The 20,906-nt window shown below is 40.4% G+C and overlaps 2 protein-coding genes across 7 annotated transcripts in view; one reads left to right on the top strand and one right to left on the bottom strand.

Moving 5' to 3' along the window:
• Nucleotides 1-19,486, bottom strand: part of SLC25A27 (solute carrier family 25 member 27) — a 31,499-nt gene extending 12,013 nt beyond the window's left edge. For all 5 annotated transcript variants that reach the window (XM_042938976.1, XM_042938975.1, XM_042938977.1 and 2 more), the window contains exons 1-6: nt 19,200-19,486; nt 16,472-16,663; nt 14,236-14,320; nt 10,524-10,646; nt 8,172-8,284; nt 4,900-4,984 (exon numbers count right to left, since the gene is read on the bottom strand). In XM_042938976.1, coding sequence (XP_042794910.1) covers nt 4,900-4,984; nt 8,172-8,284; nt 10,524-10,646; nt 14,236-14,320; nt 16,472-16,663; nt 19,200-19,305 — 704 coding nt within the window. In that variant the 5' untranslated portion in view covers nt 19,306-19,486. The remainder of the gene's footprint in view (nt 1-4,899; nt 4,985-8,171; nt 8,285-10,523; nt 10,647-14,235; nt 14,321-16,471; nt 16,664-19,199) is intronic.
• A 229-nt stretch (nt 19,487-19,715) lies between these two features.
• Nucleotides 19,716-20,906, top strand: part of LOC122219989 (24-hydroxycholesterol 7-alpha-hydroxylase) — a 93,311-nt gene continuing 92,120 nt past the window's right edge. Inside the window, exons 1-2 of one of the 2 annotated variants that reach the window (XM_042938971.1) lie at nt 19,716-19,743; nt 20,015-20,125. Coding sequence is in view for 1 of the 2 variants with exons in the window: in XM_042938970.1 (XP_042794904.1) it covers nt 19,949-20,125 (177 nt within the window). In the remaining variant the exon portion in view is untranslated. The other variant, XM_042938970.1, reaches the window with a different exon arrangement.

The raw sequence follows: 20,906 nt of genomic DNA, 5'->3' as shown, positions 1-20,906 counted from the left end.
ATGTTCTGCACCCCCATCCAGTAGGAAAATTCCTGTTTTTCTTTGAATCTATGTTCAGGCATAAGGGCTAGGAAGTTTAGGCTTATCCCTTCTTCCTTTATCCACCAAGGCTAATCACTCCTTCTTGAACATGGCATGTCAGTTACTCAGAAAAGACAAAATGGATATGGTCAGCCTACTGCAGAGTAAATCAAGATTCTGAGAAGATACTGAGAAGTTAATCAAGAGACTGAGAAGTGAAGAAACCACCAGCAGTTCATTATATATGTGGGCATGAGAGGCAATTATAGAGCATGAGCATCCACACACTGAAAACCCATGAACTTCTTGAAACTTTTCCATGAGAAAGACATATGATGAGTAAAAGGGTGGTTGACCTGAGTCATAGAGAATGGAAGTCCCATGTCCCAGAAGCCGAATCCGCAGACTGGGATCCTGGAAGTAAGCATAACGGCTTATAAACATAAACGGCCAATGGAAAGCTGGAAAGGAAAACCGTGGAAAACTTTTAGGTCCTTCTAGGACATCAAATACCTCACAAATACAGGGACCACTGGCTTCTGTGCCAAGGCTTTTGAAATCTCTGAAGGCTCTATGGCAGGAAGTTGAAGCTACCTTAGGAATTTTCATACTCTCTCTCACTCTAGGAAGTACCCAGACTCTGTCTACCTCTTTCCAGCCAGGATTTATAATTCAAAGGAGAAAATTACTTTAGAAATACTTGAATTCGAGAGAAGGAAATCATATAACCTATTTCATATTACAGCAAATGACCCAACTGTATGTCATGTACATACAGCCTATTTCATATGCTACAGCAAGTGACCTAATAACTCCTTGTGTCTCTGTCCACATAACAGCCATTGTCTATGTGGGAAGAGCTCTTGTTTCACCATATACTTTCCAGTAGGTGCACACAACTGCTCTTTTCATATTCTTTCCTGTTAGTTCAGATTCTTTGAAAGCTTAATACCATCAATTTTAATTTTTTTTAACGTTTTTTTATTTATTTATTTTTTGAGACACAGAGAGACAGAGCATGAGCAGGGGAGGGGCAGAGAGAGAGGGAGACACAGAATCTGAAACAGGCTCCAGGCTCTGAGCTGTCAGCACAGAGCCTGACGCGGGGCTCGAACTCACGGACCGTGAGATCATGACCTGAGCCGAAGTCGGATGCTCAACCGACCGAGCCACCCAGGCGCCCCAATACCATCAATTTTAATACACCTTCATATTTTCACACAGAAAATCTTAACTAACACCTAAGGATATAGTGTGCTTTGGCTAGACTTCTTTAAAAAAATAAACATTGAACGAGCAAATAATGTGTTAAAGAGGCCTCAAATAAGCTGGTATCTAGGGTCAAAATGAAAAGATAGGGCAATAAAAGGAACATGGATTTTGCTCAAGCTACTTGCACTGAAATGGACGTTGCAGCTTTTTGCTATTGGCCTTTATCGCTCCTTGCGAGTAATACCCCCAAATGAAGCCCAGGCCACAGCTGAAGTGATAATGGACAGAAAGTGACCGCGTGAGTCTTCTGATCTCTCCAGAAGGCCCAATGGCTTATCTGCAAGACCAGTGTCAGATATTCCATCAGCACCGTTTCAGAGAAAGTGATCCTCTCAAGGATGAACTAAATAATCATGCTCATGTATCGTCTTCACAGAGAGTAAACTAGCCAGTTTCACCTCTCAATAGCCTCATGATTTGAAAAGAAGAAAAAAGGCGTGCCTGGGTGGTTCAGTCAGGTAAGAGTCCAGCTCTTGGTTTCGGCTCAGGTCGTGATCTCATGGTTCTTGAGACTGAGCCCCACTTTGGTCAGAAAGCAGAGCCTGATCAGAGCCTGCTTGGGATTCCCTCTCTTCCTCCTCCTCCTCCTCCTCCTCCTCCTCCTCCTCCTCCTCCTCCCCCTCCTCCTTCTTCTTCTTCTCCTTCTTCTTTTCTCTCTCTCTCTCTCTCCCCCTCCCTCCCTCCCACTCCATCCTCTCAAAAAAAAAAAAAAAACATTAAAAAAATAAGAAAAAAAAAAAAGATTATTCTGGCCTTTCTGTTCTTTATCATCGCCTGACCATTAATTCAACTCTCCACTGTTCCTCTGCTTTCTTTATTAAACATAACTTGTCACCTGCTTTCTCACCTCACTAAAATCCTGACTTGTCTTTTACTGTTCCTGCTCTACCCTGGGAGAGGTACTTTTACTTACACCATTTTTAAAAATTGTGGTTAAATAGACACAACACAAAATTTACCATTTTGACCACTTTTAAGTGCGCAGTTCAGTGCTTATATCATTTTTATTTATATCAAACTCATTTTTCCCTCAGTGTTGATGGCTCATATAAAGCTCTCTGATTGTACAGCTGCAATCCCCTTCAAGCCTCCATGAGCATTCATTTTATTCTATGACACAGTATCCAGAACTTCCAGATCACACAGCACTGTTTACTTACTTAGAGTTCATGGTTAGCAACTTTTGAGCTGCCTCATATACCACACATATTCATATCAACCCATTAAAAAACCTGATCTGGTGGGTAGAGCTCAAAAATGAACCAAATGCCCTAAAACCTGAATTAGAGAATTCATTTTCCTAAAACCTGAATTAGAGAATAATCAGACTATGTTATTTCAGATTAGGGCTGGAATATATATAGCTGAAAATCTTATGTCTTTCCAAAAAAGACAGACCTGTTCGGTGGAGTAGTATACGGTAGGAAGATTTACACTCACTGGGAAATCCATGGTTCTTTGGTTAGAAGTGTGGTACTTCAGAAACCATTTGGATAGAAAGACAATGAGAAGGAAAGAGTGGCAATATCAGTGTGGGACCCCAGGACAGATCTGAATATCCTGCCCCTAGAGTAAGTAGATCATAACACTGGAACACACAGTGTCTGGAAAGATGAGAGAGTCTCACAAGATGACCTGACTAGGTCGAAATGGGAGACGAACGACTCCTGGGCAGAGTGAACAGCATGAACAAAGACAGTGCAGGAAAGATGGTAAGGGTGGGTACACGTGTAATACATATGTGTACAAGGATGGAAGTAAGAGGCAGAAGGAAGCCGAAATCCTCAATTTCCTCTGAAAGAGGAGGCCAGACTATTGGCTACAGAAAGTATGGTGTAGCTTGGGAACACACGTGGGTGAGAATTTAGAATGGAAAGGATGGTAAGCAAAGACATATACAGAGATTGCCCTAGTAGCACTAAGGATAACACTTATATTTAAAGTGGAGGAATAAAGAAAAGCCACTCAAGGAATATTAAGGTGAATCTGAAATGAGGAATGACTTCTATCTCTATATCTCTAAATGTCATTGGTTTGACACTATTAATATACTTTTGGGGTTCTTTAAATGGCATAAAGGGTCCTGGAATTTGGACACATGATCAGAAGCTAAATAAAATCATTATAATGTTCAGGATACTAGATATTTATAAAGTAACCACTCCAATGGATAATTTGAAATTGTGTTGCAAAGAGATTAAGGTACTGCTCCTTCCTGGAGTGTTCTACTTCCTGTCTCTGTCAAGAGCTCCAGCCCTTCAAAAACACTTAGCTAATCCTGTCTTCTTTATAGGCCCCTCCAGATGGTTACTTTTTTCTTCCTCTTCAAATGCTACAGTAAGTAGTCACTTTCTTTCAGCATTTACCTTGTGTTGTTTTTATACTTGTCTTGCTTTCCCCTTGGTCAACTCCTTGCAAAGGAGCCTGGGTTACCTTCTGTACCCACTGCGGAGCCCTGCGGGTGCCTTTATCAAAAAGATGCTCAAACATATCTGTGGGACTGAATTTGAGAACTGAATCACCAGAATCTGACCCCAGGAGGGTCCCATCAAGGTGCAAATATTTGGGAAGGTTTAATATGTAACATTCTGCACCTGTGTCTCTCCCCCGTTTTAACTGCAACTATTGTTTTTAATTTTAATAATCTCTTTTTTAATGTATTTTTTTAACATTTATTTATTTTTGATAGAGAGAGACAGAGAACAGTGGGGGAGGGGCAGAGAGCGAGGGAGACACAGAATCCAAAGCAGGCTCCAGGCTCCGAGCTGTCAGCACAGAGCCTGACGCGGGGCTCAAACTCACAAACTGCGAGATGATGAATGAGCTGAGGTCGGACACTCAACCGACTGAGCCACCCAGGCGCCCCAATAATCTATTTTTAAATTTACATCCAAGTTAGTTAGCATATAGTGCAACAATGATTTCAGGAGTAGATTCCTTAATGCCCCTTACCCACTTAGCCCATCCTCCCTCCCACAACCCCTCCAGCAACCCTGTTTGTTCTCTGTATTTAAGAGTCTCTTATGTTTTGTCCCCCTCCCTGTTTTATATTATTTTCGCTTCCCTTCCCGTATGTTCACCTGTTTTGTATCTTTTTTTTATTTTTTATTTTTTTTTATTTAAAAAAAATTTTTTTTAATGTTTATTTATTTTTGAGACAGAGAGAGACAGAGCATGAATGGGGGAGGGGCAGAGAGAGAGGGAGACACAGAATCGGAAGCAGGCTCCAGGCTCCGAGCCATCAGCCCAGAGCCTGACGTGGGGCTCGAACTCACGAACCGTAGATCGTGACCTGAGCTGAGGTCGGACGCTCAACCGACTGAGCCACCCAGGCGCCCCACCTGTTTTGTATCTTAAAGTCATCATATGAGTGAAGTCATGAGATATTTGTCTTTTCTCTGACTAATTTCACTTAGCATAATAACTGCAACTATCTTTAAGAAAATTGTCCTTTGTAAAGAAAATCTGTCCTTTGTACTATCACCTTACTCTAAGGGTAATATCACTAGATTCTCAATCAAAAGAGACAGAAGGTTAGAATTGATGCCAAATATGCAAGGAAAGTGAAACACAAAAAAAATCAATCAAACTAAAATAATCACTTACCTTGATAAACCATGAGTCGTGATATTGTCCTCAAGTGGTGTATTCAGTACCAAATAGTGTTTCACTGTATCATAAGTGGTTAAATCTGGCAATTAACAAGAAAAAGAAGGCTGGAATATTCATTCATTTGACAACAAATGTCTTTCATGTCATGAATATGTTAGGCTGGGGGCGGGAATGAAAGATACCATTATTGTTCTCAAGCAGAGGAAAGCAAGCCACAGATGGAGGGGGAGGAGAAGAGGAAGAGAGACAGACACTCAATTATATCGTTTGAACATCTGAATCCAGCTAAGCATAAAGTCAGCTCAACTGGTGGCCTTTCTCAGTATTTGAGCTGATAAATTCCTTTTTTTAATCCCAATTTAAGTTGAGTTGCAATTCTGTCACTTATAATAAAAGGTCCTGACTATTACTCTCTGTTAAGCTTTTTATGTTTTTTTTTTCTTTCCTAATGACAATGCAGAGCTGTTAAAGAGCTTTAAACAGGGCAGTGGTATCTCACAACACTGGAGTCTTATAAAGATTACCTACAGTGAAGCACAGGGAAGTGAACTGTAAAGAGGCAAGAATGGATAGATGCATTTGATCATTCACTAAATGTGTGAGCGTCTAGCATGTGGTAGGCATTATTCTAGACGCTGGGGAAAGAGCCATGGACAAACCGAACAAAATTCTCATTCTTTGTTGAGGGATGAACAATGAACAAAGAAGTAAACCACATGGCATTTCAGATACAAATAACCAATAAGGCAAAGCAAGGGGGATAAGACGACCAGAGGGTGGAGAAGAAGGATGTATATCAATTTTAAAGATGGTGATCAGAGAAGGCTTCTTAATAACATCTGAGCAGCAGCCTAAAGAAAACATGAGAAAATAGACCTTGGAGATAATCTAAGAGAAAGTGTTCCAGGAAAAACAACAGTATGCATTATATCCCTGAGGTGACAGCTTCGTGCGTTAGAGGAACAGCAAGAATACTGGTCTAACAGAAGCAAGTAAGTGTCAGAGAAGTACGAGTCCAGAGATGGAGAGCAACAGAAGCCAAGGGAGGGTTTTAAGCAGAGCAGTGAACTGATCTAAGCTATTCTTTACAAGGACTACTCTGCTTATTTGGCTGTGAGGAGACTATAGGGAGACAAGGCAGATGAGACATGAGACGATTGCATTTATTCTGGGAAGAGATGATGATGGTTTGGACAAGGGAGTTGTGGAGCGCTGGTCAGATTCAGGACAAGTTTTAAAGGCAGAATCAACAGGATTAGCCAGCAGACTGTATAGAGAGCGAAAGAAAGGGGTCAAAGAGGACTATAACATTTTGGGTTTAACACTCTGTCTGTCAGCACTGCTGACATTTTTGGAGATGGTGAAAATGAGAACTGGCCAATTTAAAATGTTTTAAGTAAGATGATGGATTGGTGACCTTGATGGGAGCACTTTCAGATGCAAGGTGGCACACAATGGCTGTAGGGTGGGTATGGGGAGACCAGTTTGGAGGCTTTTGTAGTGATCCAGTGAGGGAAGATAAATTATACTTGGACAAAGGAGTGGCTCCTTGGACAAGAAGAAGTAGGTGGATGTGAGATTTAGCTAGGAGACAGAAGTGGCTGGACTTGAAGTGAAAGGAAAGAGACAAAAATCATGCTTAGGTTTCTGCGTTGGTCAGATGAGAAGGTGATTTTATCATATTCTGAGATTGGGAAGAATGGAGAAGGAAGTGGTTTGATAAATGAGTTGGTTTGGACACAAAGCAATGTATTTGAGAAAACCTAAGTGAACATTCTGAGTAAATAACTGGGAACCTAGGAGAGAAATCTGAGCTACAAGAGATTTTGAAGCATCGAATTGAGAAACTACAATCAGACAAGATTCCTGATACCAAAATATCCACAAGTATGATACAGTAGACATGGATGGACTGAAATGGCAAAATAATAATAATAAAAAAACAGATTTGCTTTCTTTGAGGTTTATGTGATATGTTCCTACACCCCTCAAAAAGGCTATCTGTTAATTTCCTAGAATCATATAATTTTGGTCTTAGAAATGATTCTTTCACTCATTAATTCATTCATCAACTGTTTAGTGACTACATGTTAAGGGACTAGGAAAATAATGATAAATAAAACCTGGTCCTTGCCTTCAGAGAACTCATAATCTAGTGGAGATAAACATATACTAGAAAGCAATGGAATGAGGTACAAGCAATAACAGAGATAAGCACCGGGAACTTCAGAAACACATGAAAGGACATCTAACACAACATGGCTAGGGTAGGGTGGTTGTGGGGTTCAGGAAAATCACATGGTGAAGAGACACTTCAGCTGGTGCTAAGTGATCTGCAGGAGAAAACTAGATAGAAGAAGAGAGGGAAGAACAAAGTATGAGGTAAAGAACAGTGTGATATGTGTAGGCAGTGGAACCTTCTAGTTCGTGACTCTCTACTTCACTCTTTACTCCTCCATCAATGAATTGCTCAATTCCCCGAAGCACCAGTTGGATTGTGCAGACTTTCTGAGTTATGTGATGAAATTTCCACTTTGTTCTGTGAGGGATGAGAAGCCAGTGAAGGGTTTTAAGGGTCCCAGTACCATGTTCAGATGTGTATTTTAGATAAATCCCTCTGGGTATTGGGTACAAATAACGAGGACAAAGAATGACATCTGCTGGATGGCTGTGTCAGTGCTCTAGCTCTGTGGCTTTGACGGTGAGTATTGTAAAAATGGTGGTTTTAAGGACACTATGGTGTTATGTATTGGGGGGGGGGACGCTTTTAAGAAATACTTAGAAGACAGAAGCAATTAGTGACTGAATATCAAAGGTGAGGGACAGGATGAGTTAAGGAAATGTTCAGGCTTCCAGCCTGGGGTGCCTGGCTGCACAAGCTGGGTTATACAGCAGTAGGAGCAGGGTTACTGGGGGAACGATTTGGACAGTCTGGATAGAGTGATTACCACATGGTTACATGTGCCACTTTGAGTCTTAGAGGAGGGTATAGGTGGAGAGGAGACCTCAGAAATTATTTAGTCTTAATATCCTTATTGTCACAATTTGCTTGTTTTAGGAAATCCTTTTCATAGATCACCATGGAGAAAAGTAAAAATGCTCTAGGGAAAATACTCAATTAAAATATTAACAACATAAAATAAGACTGTTGCCAATATACATTACTAAAACTGATAAAAAAAATTTCATTTTCCCCAATGTAAGTGCTTAACCTTATGGTGATCAAGGCAGTATGACTTCTCAGAATTCAATAAAGTTTCCATTACCTCCCATATTCACCAGTGCTGCTCTTTGTATATTGGGTACCCAGCCTGCCCAAAGCCCACGTATTCCTCCTTCAGATAAGATTTTTGCAAATGCATGATGCACACCACGAAATCTAAAGGAAAAATAATAATTAAATATGAAAATTCTATGCATTTCTGTGCATGGAATGCAGCTGGATAAGCTTTGCCTATAGCTGTTATGATTTGGAGTAAAATAACATCTTAATTATCCAGAATTGTTAGAAATTAAAGCAATCCATATAAGTCAATTTCCAAAAAAACACATTTTTTTAGGGAAAAAAAGCTGACATTTGACTTAAACATTTTTTACTGAAGTCTTTATCAACTCTCATCCTCTTCTCAGATTATTAAACAGGTTAAAATTCCTTTCTTGATATTTAGCCATCAACGCACATATTAAATCCAGGAGGGAAGCTATCAAATGTCTGGGTTCATTTTACTAGTACTACGTGAGACCTGCAAATTTTGTAATTTCACCAAATAACGTTACAAAATCAATCCCCAAATATTCTCAGAAAGGAAATGACATTTTTAGCCCAAAGAGTAGGGAGGGTAATGTCATAATAAGAGTTCTTAAAATTGAGTACTTATGGCTCTATAAAAATTTACTATCCTATCCTGATTTTGCTCTTGTTTATGGTACACAAGTAAAAAATGAGGCTGAACCATGAATCAAATCTGGAAACCTCTGTTATAAAATAAAAGTCTGGGTTTTATATAGTCAGAAATACCTGGAGTTCCATGCCTCCTTTACCATTACTAGCTGAGTGGCTTTTACTTAGGCATTACATTCCCTAAGGCTCGGCAAAAAGATAGTATGACATATTTACTGGGCATGCATAATGGCTCTTATGCTACATGGGAAGCGATACTCACAAATGATGGCCCTTGTAGCTAAAATCTGTTGTGCACTTATTAAGCACAAGACTTTTTATATACATAAGATAAATTTTATTCCTGAAAACTCTATGAAATATGTATTAATATTTCAATTTCCATCTGAGGAAACTGAGGCTTAGAGAGGTTAAGGAACTTGACTAGGGTTGGAGCTAAAAGGTGGCAAAGGCTGGATATGAATCCCAGGATGTGTGACCCCAAGGCTGATGTTCTGTACATGAAATGTTTTACTACTACATCAAACCAAAAATTTCCAACAGTGGAGACAAGGGGGAAAAATTGAGGAGATTAGTTAAAAAGTCAGATTTTTCTGGATCCCAATAATTCTCTCCATATATCCAACCATGGCAACATAGCTGTGCCCTGCTACTTAGTAATTAACTCAAAGTTGTTACAAGACAATCAAATGGGCCCTGGGATTCTGTAAACTGCTCGGTTAAGTCAGAGTGGTACCCTTTTGTCCTCTGTGGTGGGTGTCCTCTCTCTGTTTGCAGGGCTCAAGGGGGATGTGGACTGCCAAGCCCAACCTCATTTTTCACGGAGCCAGCTGGAGGAGGGGCTGAATGGAGAGCAGTGGTCAGTGGTGGGCTCTCGAAGGGGCCGCCAAAGCCTCCTTCCCCTCTGGCCCAGTCACAGACCTGCAGTGTTCAGAGGAGCAGACCTCTTTGTACTCAGTCCAAGGCATCCTGCACTTTTCCTCTTTTCTGACAGAGGTCTATCAATCTCTAAGGTTTTGCCCTTTTTCCAGGGAAACAGTCCAAGTGGTGTTTTCATAAATTATTTAACATAAAACCTTTGAAGAAAGGCAGACTTCAATAATGTAGAGTAATGCCATAGGAGAATTTTATATCACAAAGTCAAAATGAAAACCTTCCTTCAACTTGGGGAAAAGAGATGGAACAGAATTAGGGAAGTGGAAAGAACTTGCAAGGTCAGTCTTGCTATTTCCCTTCTTTCAGGGAGAAAGGGAATGAAACCTAGCTTTTAGACATGGATGAGCCAGGCAATCTGTCATGCAAACCTTCTGATATTAACCTTTTCAAAGATGAAAAAACAGAGACGAGGAGTGCTAAGTGACCTCCACAGCAGTAACCCATAACGGCAAAATTGGGATTCACACTAGGGCAAATTTTAGTGATCAGACGCTATATCAAAAGCTGTAGCAGGAAACAAGTCTAGCTGACTTGGCTGGGAAAAGCAGCTAAGAGCTACGCACGCATAGAATTTGTCTGGTAGAGAACACGTGCACCTTAACATGCAAAGAAATGATCCATGTTAACTCTCCTCTTAATGAATATTATCTTCCAAGCTGAAAAAGTCAGAACTAATGTCTCTACTGAACAGTGGATTGCAAAAATGCATAAATCATTAGGTAAGTGTTCAAAGTATGATGGGGGAGAAGAAAGGTATCAATCAGTTAATTGGAGAACTTACCGCAAAGGCTTCCCTTCAAGTTTCCTTTTTCCTTCCATTTGCATCTGAACCTTCACTAGATCAGTTGGGTTGGCTAAAAATTGGCCAACAACACCAGCCATCATACCTCCAATCACTGACTTCCTAATTATAAAAGGAGATACATTTTTAATAGTTTCTATCAATTTCACAAATGTTGTAGTGAACAGTACCAAGCTGGTACAGCCCCTGCATAGGGGACTTCAGACAAAGTGCAGAAAAGGATAGACCCAAACAAATTACAGGGGAAGGCAGATGGTTTGTCTGTTTACTGAAGGGAGGGTTAAAGGACTAGAAGGAGTTGAGATTCAAATCTGGTTTCAGGGGCCTTCCATAGCCTGAAATTCAAAGGAAGGGCAGTTGCTTCAAAGACATAAATATATGAACTGACCATTTAATCATTGCTTAATTCTGACCACAGGGAAATAAAAAGAGCATAGATGTAATCAGTCTAACAGACAGAAGCTGGTCAAATTTTCTAAACTACCATTTTAGTACTTGCAAAGTAAAAGGGGTTTGAAAACTTTCCTCTCTTTGAAGAAGCTCTCTCTGTCCCTAGACTTTCTTCTCCTCACCTCCCAAAGCCAATAGCGATCATGTCTAGACTACTGCACTTAAACATGCTTTACCTTTTCTTAGGAGACAGGGGGTATTTTCTTTCCTTTTACCCTAAAACAATATTAGAAGAGGTACAAATGGGTATAGAGTAAAAAGGGTCCCTATCACCAGTTCCCCTCCTCTGAAGTAATCACAATTGCTAGTTTCTTATGGTGTCCTGGACGTAACAGTAATGCATTCACTGAATGCTTATTATGTCAGGCACTGTTCTAAGCAGGTTTAAAAACATCATTTCATTCTTATGTCAAACCTATGATATTAGTACAACTGTTACGTTCTCTTCACAGATAAGGAAACTGAGACATAAAAGCAGTTAAATGATAACTCAAATCACACAACTAGTAATCAAAGAAATTAATTAGAATTATCTTTTAGCCATTACATTAAGCTATTAATGGGAATATAAGTTATTATATTATATATTATATATAAGTGAGTGGAACATATATATTATATATAAGTGAGTGGAACAGCCAAGAAATAACGCCAGGAAGTCTGAGTGCAGACCACCCAGTCTTTTTTTTTTTTTTTTTTAATGTTTATTTATTTTTGAGAGAGAGAGACAGACAGACAGACAGACAGACACAGAGTGCAAGCAGGGAAGGGACAAGAGGGGGGCGGGGACACAGAATCCGAAGCGGCTCCAGGCTCGGAGCTGTCAGCACAGAGCCTGATGTGGGGCTTGAATCCATGAACTGTGAGATCATGACCTGAGCTGAAGTAGGACACTTAACCGACTGAGCCACCCAGGAGCCCCTGGACCACAGAGTCTTAAGCACTAAGTTACAACTGATAGTGCACACACAAACATGTATGCATAAATACTCCTATTTAAAGGCATAAATGTAGAATGCCAGGCTGTATGCTGTTTCACACTTTGATTTTTCCCTAATAATATCTTTTAAGATATTTTTTCCTAATACTGTATCTCAAAGGTTATCAATTCATATAGAGCTGCCTCGTTTAAAAAGATTGTTTCATAGCATCCCACTTTATGGACACACCACAATTTATTTAAACGGTGTAATGTTTAAAAAAATTTGAAGATTTACAGGACGTTTGATAGGCCCTGCCAAATTATCTTCCATAGACTTTATATAATCTCCACTGCCACCAGTGGCCTACCAGAGTGCCTGGTTCTCACAATCATGAACATGGTACACCATGATTGTTTTTCTCTGTGAGAATCTCATAACCATGGCCTCCTTGGCAATTGTGACATAATTGTAATTCTTTAGGCATCTGTCTCTATTACTGTGTGCTCAGTGATGGCAGGGACTGTATCTTTTTCATTACGATAGCCTCAGTATTAAATACAGAACTGGCATGCCATGATCATTCAATAAATACTTACTGACTGAATTAATTGTTCAGACTGGGTCAAAGGACATCAAGCTCATCCACCCTGAGAGGTGACTTCATAGTGAAATATTTCCTTTGAACCCCTTATCTATATCTTTCTCTGCTGGGGGGGGATTACAAAATGCAAGGACTATTAATCTATTCTATCACTAGTTCTGGAAAAGCAATTAGTGTAACTTAGTACATTACACTTTTTAAAAAACAGACCCAACAGATTTCACCTGGAAGGTGAAATTCTGCTTATTGCCCTTTCCTTACAGTTGTGACTTCGACTTTTTTTTTAGGCCAGGAAAGATATTATTACAGACATCATTATTGGTTAGTTATATAAAACTTACCTCAGTCTTTCAAAGCTCTGCATTATGCATTTCTGTATAAATATATCAAAATTTACCCACTTCCCAATTGATATTTACTTTTTTTATTATTTTATTTTTTTTAGATTTTTTTAACGTTTATTTATTATTACTGAGAGACAGAGAGACACAGAGCGTAGCAGGGGAGGGGTAGAGAGAGGGGAAGAACAGAATCTGAAGTAGGCTCCAGATTCTGAGCTGTCAGCACAGAGCCTAACACGGGGCTTGAACTCAGAAACTGCGAGATCAAGACCTGAGCCGAAGTCGGTCGTCTAACCAACTGAGCCACCTGGGTGCCCCGATATTTACTTTTTTAAAAAAATTACTAAATGGGTGATGGGCATTAAGGAGGGCACTTCTTGGAATGAGCACTGGGTGCTATATGTAAATGATGAGTCACTAAATTCTACTCCTGCAATCAACGCTACACTATATGTTAACTAACTTGAATTTAAAATTTAAAAATATATCTAATTAAAAAAAGAAAAAAATACTATTATCAACACTGCTACAGTCAATATCTTTGTGTGTGTGTGTGTTTATGCATAGGTACAAGTATTTCTGAATGTGATTATATCATAAAGGAAGAGTTGCTGGGTCAAAGGATTACACATTTAAACATTTTAACAGAAATTTTATTCTCAAAAAAAAGCTCTCTAATAACTTATATTCCCATTAATAGCTTAATGTAATGGCTAAAAGATAATTTTAATTAATTTCTTTGATTACTGGTGAGGTTGAACACTTTACATGTTTAACAAACACATAGTTTTCCCTTTGTGAATTTTGCCTGTTGATATCCTTTCCCTATTTTTCTTTGTGTTTTTATATGTTTTTAATTTATTTATATTTAACCTATTTATAATAACCTATGTTTCTGTTCCTGTTATAAACACTGTAAGTGATATGCACTTACATACATTATCTCATCTAATCGTACAAACACAAGAGCCTGATGGTAGGTATTACTTCTACAGCTAAGAAAACTGAAGATAAAAATGATCAAGTAATTTAATCAGCTTACATATATACTAGTAGAGCAGGAATTTTTGAGCCTCTCTCTGACTCGAAAGCTCTTTTCTCAGTAGAAAGAGGCATAAAGGAGGTGCTCTGTAAGAGTTCTTTTAACATTAAAATATTAAATACTATATATAAAACCTTAATATACATATGTACATGTTTGTTTTATGCTGTATGCAGTAAACGCTCAATTACTTGAATTTACATTGTAATTATTCTTTATTTTAAGCCTATGACAAGGCAGTTGTGGCATAAATGTACAATTTTATATGTATCTGATGGGTAAACATGAAAGCCTCGGGGGCAAGAGCACAGACTATTTTCAAAACAAAACTTACCAAAGAGGATAATGCTTATCTTCACTTTTGCCAAACACAACTTCACGGAGATGTTCATAAGTGACCATGCGCCCTCCAGAGTACACTGTGTAAAACAGATCATTTAAAACGTGAATTCGGCTACACGTTTAATAAGACAAGAGGACATTTTGACCTGAGCTAGTGGATCTCTTTAGCTGTGTCTTTCCCTCATGCGCCCTATGCTTCAAACACGTGGGTTTTTCTTGATGTTTCTCTAAATGTGGCACGCATCAAGCCTCAGGCCTTCTCACAGGCTGGCTGATCTTTCTTGAATGGATTCTCCCTTCTCTGCTTTGCTAACTCCTCCTAGTCCTCCAAGATTCAATTCAAAGGACATGTTGTCTAAAAAGTGCTCTGTTCTAGACTGCCGTTGCACCTGCCGTGCTTCTCCTCTGTTCTCCCAGAACCACCCAGGCATACATCTAATAGGACTTTTATCACATTAATTGGAGATTAACTTGGCTTTGTTGCTTATCTTTCCATCAGACCGTGAGCTTTTCAGGGCAGGCTCTGTGTGTTTTCATTACTCTGTGTGCCCTCTCAAGGACAGAGCTTGGTACACAGCAGGGATTTTCCTTGAACAAACATGCATAACTTCATCAGATAACTTATTATATTAATTTTTCAGTCAAGTATCAAACATATGACATGAATCGTAACTGGAAAGCCATATATGATGATCAACAAAATACAAATGAAAAGAAATCAGAACAATCATGGGAAGCAAAGGAGAAAATTAAAAAAAAAAAGAATGGAAAATGAAAATCATTAAAATCAGTACATGGTATTCACAGAGAGCACTTTTCGTGATATTTCAGGAAGTCTGATCAAGGGTTTTAATGTATGCAAAAATATACGAAGCACCAAAACACCAACAGTCTCTGTACATACTTCTGGATAGCTCTTGATATATATACTCTTAACTTACTCATCTGAAGAACTGAAACTTTAAAAATAATAAGCTGGTGAATATTAAGTCTGGACACTTTTCTGGTCAAAGGTCCCTACATATTTGAGGAAATATTATGAATGTAGAGGAGTAAAATGCCATGTCTGTCCTACCTCCTTTTGAAACCAAGTTTTACGTTCTCCCGTGCACAAGCTGAAAACCCAACAACTATTATGTTTGTGAGTGCCACTTTAGAAGCAGGGCAGAAAAGCATCTTCACTGGCTATGACATAGTTACAACTATTTTCCTTGAAGAATGACTGAAGGCCCACACAGGTAGTTAGGTAGCCTTGGAAACTGAGGCAAAAATCAGCTGCACTGCAATTACTCCATTGCCAGAATAGGATTAGTCATCCTTGTTTTCTTTCAGAGTTACCTAGTCTTAACATACGGGACAGACACTAGCGAGATTTGGCATTTAAGTCAAATAAATTTTAATTTGCAAAGAACATGAAAAATTTAAATTTTGTGCTTTAAAGTTTCCAAAGTAGAGAAATGTATCGATTATTCATTTTTTTTTCTTAAAAATCTTCAAATGTGGGGCGCCTGGGTAGCTCGGTCAGTTAAGTGTCTGACTTCGGCTCAGGTCATGATCTCGCGGTTCGAGCCCCACCATGGGCTCTGTGCTGACATCTCAGAGCCTGAAGCCTGCTTCAGATTCTGTGTCTCCCTCTCTCTGCCCCTCTCCTCTTCATGCTGTCTCTCTCTCTCTCAAAAATAAATAAACATTAAAAGAATCTCAAACATGTAGAAGAAGTAGAGAAAATAACTCCCTCTATATCCTTGAGATTGATCAATTGCTAACATTTTTGCCATATTTGACTCATGTTTTTCTTTCTTTTTTTAAATTTTATTTTTTATTTTTTAAAATTTATATCCAAATTCGTTAGCATATAGTGCAACAATGATTTCAGGAGTAGATTCCTTAGTGCCCCTTACCCATGTAGCCCATCCCCCCTCCCACAACCCTTCCCGTAACCCTCAGTTTGTTCTCCATATTTATGACTCATTTTTTTCTTAATTAAAGTCCATTACAGACATCATAACAGTTCATCCCTAAATACTTGTATGTGCATTTCTAAAAATTTAAGGTGATCGTTCCTTAACTGCCTTAAATTGGTAGTCAATTTTCTTAAGAGAATATATATTCATTTATCACATTAATAGGAAAAAAGCTACTGGTTTTTGGACACGGCTAAACGCAAAAGCAGAGGACACAAACACAGCACTCATAACAAACTTACCAGATGGAATCAAGATAAATACCTACGTGTCTGTAAATGGCAGGTGTCACTCCTTGCCAAAGCTTTAGGAAGCCTTCTTCTTGAACAATCCCTAGGGCTGTGCGCACCATGCCCCTATAGGGAGCCGACTCTCTTGCACCGTCTCCCAACCGAGCAAGAGCCGCTTCTCCTTGCATTTGGAGTCGAGTTTTTGTGAGATCGAGGGGAAAGGTTGCTAACAAAGAAAAACAAAATGAGGGGGAAACCCGCAACATTCAGAGAAACCAACAAAAATTCTAAAATTCTAAAGTCATAGGTCTAATATTTTAGTCACTACAAGATGGGCGGTTCTCAAATTTTAGAGTACATCAGAATCAGCTGGGGAAATTGTGAAAAAGTATTTATTTCCCAGCCCCATGCTTATGGATTCTCAGTAGGTTGATGGGGGTTTAGAAATCAGCTGATTCTTATGCACTCCCAAATTTAAGAATCATTGTCCCAGATTACCCCCCAGATCACTGGGGGTGGGGGGGTAAGTGACAAGATTTGGGCTTTTTTTACTCAGAAATTTCAGCCTAAAATATACTTCAGTCCTTAATTTTTGCATTCCCATAGGAATAACTTCAGATATTCATATTCTGTGATGCCCCCTTGACTGCAACCATGATTGGGACACAATGTGACTTTTAGAATACTATACTACTTATGACAGCTTCCTAATAAATGCAGGTGAAGCTGAATTCTATAATTTCATGGGTGATGCTCACTGACCCCAAGTTTGAGATATGGAAGATGTAATACAGGTTTATAATGTTGTCTTTTTATACAAGGGCAGCATGCTCAATATACTTTCGATTAAGGCACATACTGAATCGTTTTTCCAGCACTAAGTTTTATGTATGGCCTCCTCACAAGTACCCACTGTACTTGAAAACAATTTTTCTAATAATTATATTCTGAATTCAAGCTAGACATTTTACCTCGAAACGATGAAGCTAACTGGCCCACATTAGGAAGATCAAGCTCATAACTTTATAGGCATAATGTCTTGAATAACTTAAATAACCAGATTCAGAGAAGTTCATGCACATTATTGACATTACATGAGTCTTTTCAATGACCACAGCCTGACACAAAACCATAGTTACGCTTTTTCTAAGAGAAGACAGTAGGGGGGAAGGGAATATTAAATCTTACCACTGGTCTTTGGAAAAAATATCTTGCTGATAGTTCCCCTAAAACAGAAGTCGTTTGCATGAAGAGAATTTAAGCCATGCTTTCTTAACAGATGAGCCCCGAAAAGTCTTATGATATAGGCATGTCTATACCATGTGCCTCTCAAAATAATTTTCGTTTACTTGCTGGTTACTTAAATAACGCTTCAGGTTCCGATCCTAAATTGTTTTGTACTCAAACCATCTCATACTCTGATTTCCCCACCTCTCATGCCTAGCCCCCACACCATTCTCCACAAATTTTTAACAAAAGGAAGGGTTCTGTGCCAAAGCCATTGGTCACAGGGGGAAACTATCAAGTTAAAAAACAAACCAGCAAACAAACGAAGTGCAAATACCTAATTCAGCAATCTGATTTTGCATGTTTTAAAAAGCCGATGAAGTGTATCTCAATAAAAGCAATGAATAACAAAAATTTCCCATCAGCTTTAGAAAAGAATGAAGAAAACATAGAGGGTCCAAAGGGCAAGAGTGGAGGAGCATAAAGGGCAAAACAACAGACCGTTCTGGCTCTGCAGAAATACAAAATAATACACTTATTTCACAAGAGGACAAACTACCATTGCCTAACGGTAACACATCAAAGCCGTTGCTCCCCGCCCCCCCCGCCCCCCCCCCCCCCCCCCCCGCAACAGGCAAGAAAATGAAAGGGTATTCTTAAAATGCACACAGAAGGCTTCAGAGGGAACACATAGGCACTCCGCTTACAAAATCCTTGGAAAGAACGCCACCTGCTCATGCAAGGGCATCCGAATTCTCTCCAGGTGGTCTCGAGTTTTCTCTGACTTGCTTATGCATATGTAACTGTCCATCTTCTACGCTCTTATGGTACTTGATATCTTCATTATTAATAATTAGCACAATGGAACTGTCTGTCTCTGCATGTGTCCCCACCCGCCTGTAAGGTCAGGGTTGAGTCTTTTAAGCTCTATCACCACAGTCTAGTACTGTAGCTATTATGACAATGTTGCAATTAATAAGTGACCCGCTTTGGACTTAGCATTTGACTTCTCAGAATCCTGCAAGGTAACCACAGTATAGATCAGCTAAGCTCAAGGAGGACAACTGACGGATGTTGAGTAGACGATCCAAAAGTGACAGGTTAATAACGTAAGTCCCACAAGTTGGTTCCACAACTTGGACCCAAAAGACAATGATCTAGTGAAGCTATGTAAGAATATGAATCAGATGATCTCAGTAAGGATGAAAAGTGGATTGTGTTTTTATTAGAAGGTCATCCTCGCGGAAGGAAAAGGATTCCTACAGAGGAATGACCGCTCATGAAGCTTCCAAGAGTAGACACTCAGGCACAATGGCACACCTCTGAGGGAGACGCAATTGGAAGGAAAAGACCTTGGTGACCTCCAGTCCTCCTCGCAAGGCCGGCCTTGTCCCCGCCCTGCCACATCTGCCAGGCAGGTGTGCAAGAAGAGGGCGCAACCCAGCCGGCCGAACACCCCCGTGCCCCTCACCCCCACCCCCAGCGCGGCACCTCGACGACTCGCGGGGGAGGCCCAGGCGGGGGCGGCTGGGTACCTAGCTCGGCCACGGTAGCCGCGCAGCCCGACAGAAGGAACTTGCTCGCCCGGGGCCATCTCTGGGCGAGCGGCAAAAGCCTCTCCTCATCCTCTGGAACCGACATTCAGCAGCAAGACAGGACGACAGTGCACCCCTTCTGGCCGGCGCCCCGCGCCGCGGCTGGCCTGCCCCTCTGCCAGGGCGGCCCGTCCTCAAGCGGCGAGTGGCGGGCCGGGGACCATTTCCCTCGCTCGGCTCAGTCAGGCGGCCCCGCGAACCTGCAGCCTTCCTAGCAGCCCCGGCTGCAGCGGTCCACCGGACCGAGAGCAGAACAACAACGCGAAGCCCACGAGGCTTCTGGGAAATGTAGTCCGCCGGGCTGCGCGCCTCTTGGGCGCCATTCTCCAATTGGCCGGGAGCGAAGCTCCCTCCGCGCCGCCGGCCCCGGTCTCCATGGCAACGGCGCAAGTTCGCCCCGCCCTCCACCCCGCCTCACCCGCGCCCGTTCGGTCCAGCCCCAGCGTTTGGTCCGGGGTGGCCAGGGCAGGAAAGACAAGTGGAGGTGGGAGGAGGGAGCGATGCTGCAAAAGTCATCTAAAAATTGGGGCGGGGAAAAGAGGCTACAGTTTAGAAGGCAGACAAACTGCGGAAGTTGTAGCAGACAAGTTGGCAGGTCCAGTAGGTGCACCCTCCCAAGAGGGAATGAGCAAGTGCCACGGCGGCAGGATTTTTACCTTCTCTGATTGTGGAAGGCGCTAGACAAAAACATGGAACTAATTTCCCCAACAGTGATTATAATCCTGGGTTTCCTTGCTCTTTTATTATTCTTTCAGCGGAAGAATTTGCGTGGACCCCCGTGCATAAGGGGCTGGATTCCTTGGATTGGAGCTGGATTTGAGTTTGGGAAAGCCCCTCTAGAATTTATAGAGAAAGCAAGAATCAAGGTATGTGGCCTTAGCAGGTGGGGTTTGCGGAGGAGGTAATGTTTTCTTTTTTATTTTCTTTCCCGGGTTCTCAAATGCAATACTAGAATACGGAGAACATACCTAGATCCACAGATAAAGACGATCATTACTTAAATATTGACAGCTGTACCTTATGCAAGAGTTTTCGAAAGAAATAGATTTTTATCGATTATGAACAGATTTTTATCAGCTCGTAGCTGCCCTTTTGGAAGTAGATACATAATTTATAAATGCTAGTTACTTCACCGTAGTTTAAAAGTTCTAAGTGTATACACATTAGCTAACAACTTGCAATAATTCAGAAACACAGAAGTGAAATACAGTTAAATTAAATTTATGAAAACGTGTAGTAAATACGTGTCCGAACTGAGATGAACACCAGGCTGCTGTAAAAATTGCTTACAAACGGTCTTTTCAAATTTAGCCTGCGCTGTATTTTCAGCTGGTGTTCTTATTTGATGATGATGAGATCCATTTTCACTGCATACTAAGATTAGTAATGTTGTTGTAGAGACGTTTTTGTCCTTAAAATAGCTTTTAAATACAGTGTATCTTTCAAAAACAGGATATAAGTTACTGCCAACTTTTTCCCTTTATTGCTACCAGTGCTTCAGTGTGCATTGCTGTATGTGTGTCGTGTGGTTGTGATGTTGGCACTTATCCAGTTGTTTCCTCAGAATAAATTCCTAAAAGTGGAAGTGCCTAGTCCAGTGACATAAATATTTAAATTGTTTATATTATTGTGTTACCCTTGCAAAAA

Source organism: Panthera leo, chromosome B2 (assembly GCF_018350215.1).
Source record: "Panthera leo isolate Ple1 chromosome B2, P.leo_Ple1_pat1.1, whole genome shotgun sequence".
NCBI classification, from domain to species: Eukaryota; Metazoa; Chordata; class Mammalia; order Carnivora; family Felidae; genus Panthera; species Panthera leo.
The sequence above is the reverse complement of the archived record's forward strand: the minus strand, read 5'-3'. Positions and strand labels throughout refer to the sequence as shown.